The sequence below is a fragment of the Sander vitreus genome, unplaced genomic scaffold, assembly GCF_031162955.1.
Source record: "Sander vitreus isolate 19-12246 unplaced genomic scaffold, sanVit1 ctg348_0, whole genome shotgun sequence".
In the NCBI taxonomy this organism is placed as follows: Eukaryota; Metazoa; Chordata; class Actinopteri; order Perciformes; family Percidae; genus Sander; species Sander vitreus.
Window position 1 is genome coordinate 2,501 of NW_027595485.1, and position 2,500 is coordinate 5,000.

The following is a 2,500-nucleotide window of genomic DNA, read 5'->3' on the forward strand; positions in this document are numbered from 1 at the left end:
GTATAGAGTACAGAGGGTACAGAGAGTACGGAGAGTACGGAGAGTATAGAGTACAGAGGTACAGAGAGTATAGAGAGTACAGGGACTACAGAGGTACAGAGGTATGGGAGGGTACAGGGACTACAGAGGTGCATAGGTACAGAGGTACAGAGAGTATGGAGAGTACAGAGACTACAGAGTACAGAGGTATAGAGGTACAGAGAGTGCATAGAGTACAGAGGAGTACAGAGAGTATGAGAGAGTACAGGACTACAGAGGTACAGAGAGTACAGAGAGTATAGAGAGTATAGAGAGTACAGAGAGTACAGAGAGTACATAGAGTACAGAGAGTACAGAGAGTATAGAGAGTACAGAGAGTACAGAGAGTACAGAGAGTACAGAGAGTACAGAGAGTACAGAGAGTATAGAGAGTACAGAGAGTACACGTGAACTGAAGCAGGTGACGCTGTATTCTGGGTGTTTTAACTTAGACGTCTCGTTGTCTTCGTGACGTTTTAATAAGTCGTCTGAGCCACGTGCAGCGTTTCAACGGCCTGAAAAGAAGAGAAACAGGAAATACTGCAGAGTGAGGAAGAGAGACGTGTGTGTGTGTGTGTGTGTGTGTGTGTGTGTGTGTGTGTGTGTGTGTGTGTGTGTGTGTGTGTGTTTCTGTGTGTGTGTGTGTGTGTGTGTGTATGCGTGTGTGTGTGTCTCTGCACGTGCTGTGTTTAGTTCCAGGAGTCAGGTGCTTAACTATGTGTGTGTGTGTGTGTGTGTGTGTGTGTGTGTGTGTGTGTGTGTGTGTGTGTGTGTGTGTGTGTGTGTGTGTGTGTGTGTGTGTGTGTGTGTGTGTGTGTGTGTGTGTGTGTGTGTGTGTGTGTGTGTGTGTGTGTGTGTGTGTGTGTGTGTGTGTGTGTGTGTGTGTGTGTGTGTGTGTGTGCATGTGTGTGTGTGTGTGTCTGTGTGTGTGTGTGTGTACAAATATATCAGTGGTGGAAAGTAACTAAGTACATTTACTTCAGTACTGTACTTTAGTCCAAATGTTGAGGTACTTGTACTTTACTTGATTCTTTTCTTTAGCAGGAGAAACCAGTCAGACGACGACCTCCTCGCTCTTTACAGCTTCCCAAAACCACCGGAGACGACCAGGAGGTAAGAGAGAGAGACAGAGAGAGAGAAAGAGAGAGACTCCACCAGACTCCATGTAAATAATCAGGACTTTTAGCGTGTATAGAGCCAGCATATCTCCACCAGACTCCATGTAAATAATCAGGACTTTTAGCGTGTATAGAGCCAGCATATCTCCACCAGACTCCATGTAAATAATCAGGACTTTTATCATCGTAAAACACACTTCATTCAAAGTGGACAGAAACTAAATCAAACTATCAAAAGCCGTCTTGGTTCATCTTTCCACTGTTCCAACAATCACCACTCTGGTTTGGTTGAAATAAACCCTTAATTCACCCATTTACATGTGGAGATATGCTGGCTCTATACACGCTAAAAGTCCTGATTATTTACATGGAGTCTGGTGGAGATATGCTGGCTCTATACACGCTAAAAGTCCTGATTATTTACATGGAGTCTGGTGGAGATATGCTGGCTCTATACACGCTAAAAGTCCTGATTATTTACATGGAGTCTGGTGTAGTTTGGTGATGGTGATTTCGGGGCTGTTTCATGTTAAACTAAAAGGATCTTCCTCTTTAACTAAAAGGTCTATCTCTGTAGGGATCCTTTCATAATGTTGTCAGACACTTCCTCTGAGCTCTGATTTTAAAGTGAGAGTGTGTGTGTGTGTGTGTGTGTGTGTGTGTGTGTGTGTGTGTGTGTGTGTGTGTGTGTAGCCTCCAGGTGTCACCTCTCCTCTACCTGCCAAAGCTAAGAGGAACTCTGCTCTGATTGAGAAGCTCCAGGTGAGTCTGCTGCTCTCTGCTGGGCAAACATTAACATAACCTGATTTATGGATTCATTATATTATCTCTCTCTGTTTACCCTAACCTTCCTCTCTCTCTCTCTCTCTCTCTGTCTCTCTCTCTCTCTCTCTCTCTCTCTCTCTCTCTCTCTCTCTCTCTCTCTCTCTCTCTCTCTCTCTCTCTCTCTCTCTCTCTCTCTCTCTCTCTCTCTCTCTCTCTCTCTCTCTCTCTCTCTCTCTCTCTCTCTCTCTCTCTCTCTCTCTCTCTCTCTCTCTGTGTTTAGGCTAACCTGGCTCTCTCCCCCACTGCCCTGCTGCCCTCTCCAAAGAGCCCAGGCTTCAGGCTGCTGCCACCCGCCTTCCCCCCCCCCCCCCCCCCCCCGGCAACCATCGCCTCCCCCTCGCTGGCGCCCGCCTCTCTGTTCACCGAGGAGGAACGCCCCACCTCCTTTGAAGCCCCGCCCACCCTGGAGGAAGGCTCCATCCTCTCCAACAGCAGCATCAAGGTACACACACACACACACACACACACACACACACACACACACACACACACACACACACACACACACACACACACACACACACACTGAGAGGTGGAAT

General features: G+C 47.1%; 1 protein-coding gene across 1 annotated transcript in view; it reads left to right on the forward strand.

Annotated features, from left to right (window-relative positions):
• The window catches only part of dub (duboraya), a gene marked incomplete at its 5' end in the record, with an annotated part of 6,813 nt that overhangs the window by 2,112 nt on the left and 2,201 nt on the right, over positions 1 to 2,500 (forward strand). The window contains 3 exons of the mRNA XM_078244975.1: positions 1,063 to 1,131; positions 1,830 to 1,898; positions 2,182 to 2,403. Coding sequence (XP_078101101.1) covers positions 1,063 to 1,131; positions 1,830 to 1,898; positions 2,182 to 2,403 — 360 coding nt within the window. The remainder of the gene's footprint in view (positions 1 to 1,062; positions 1,132 to 1,829; positions 1,899 to 2,181; positions 2,404 to 2,500) is intronic.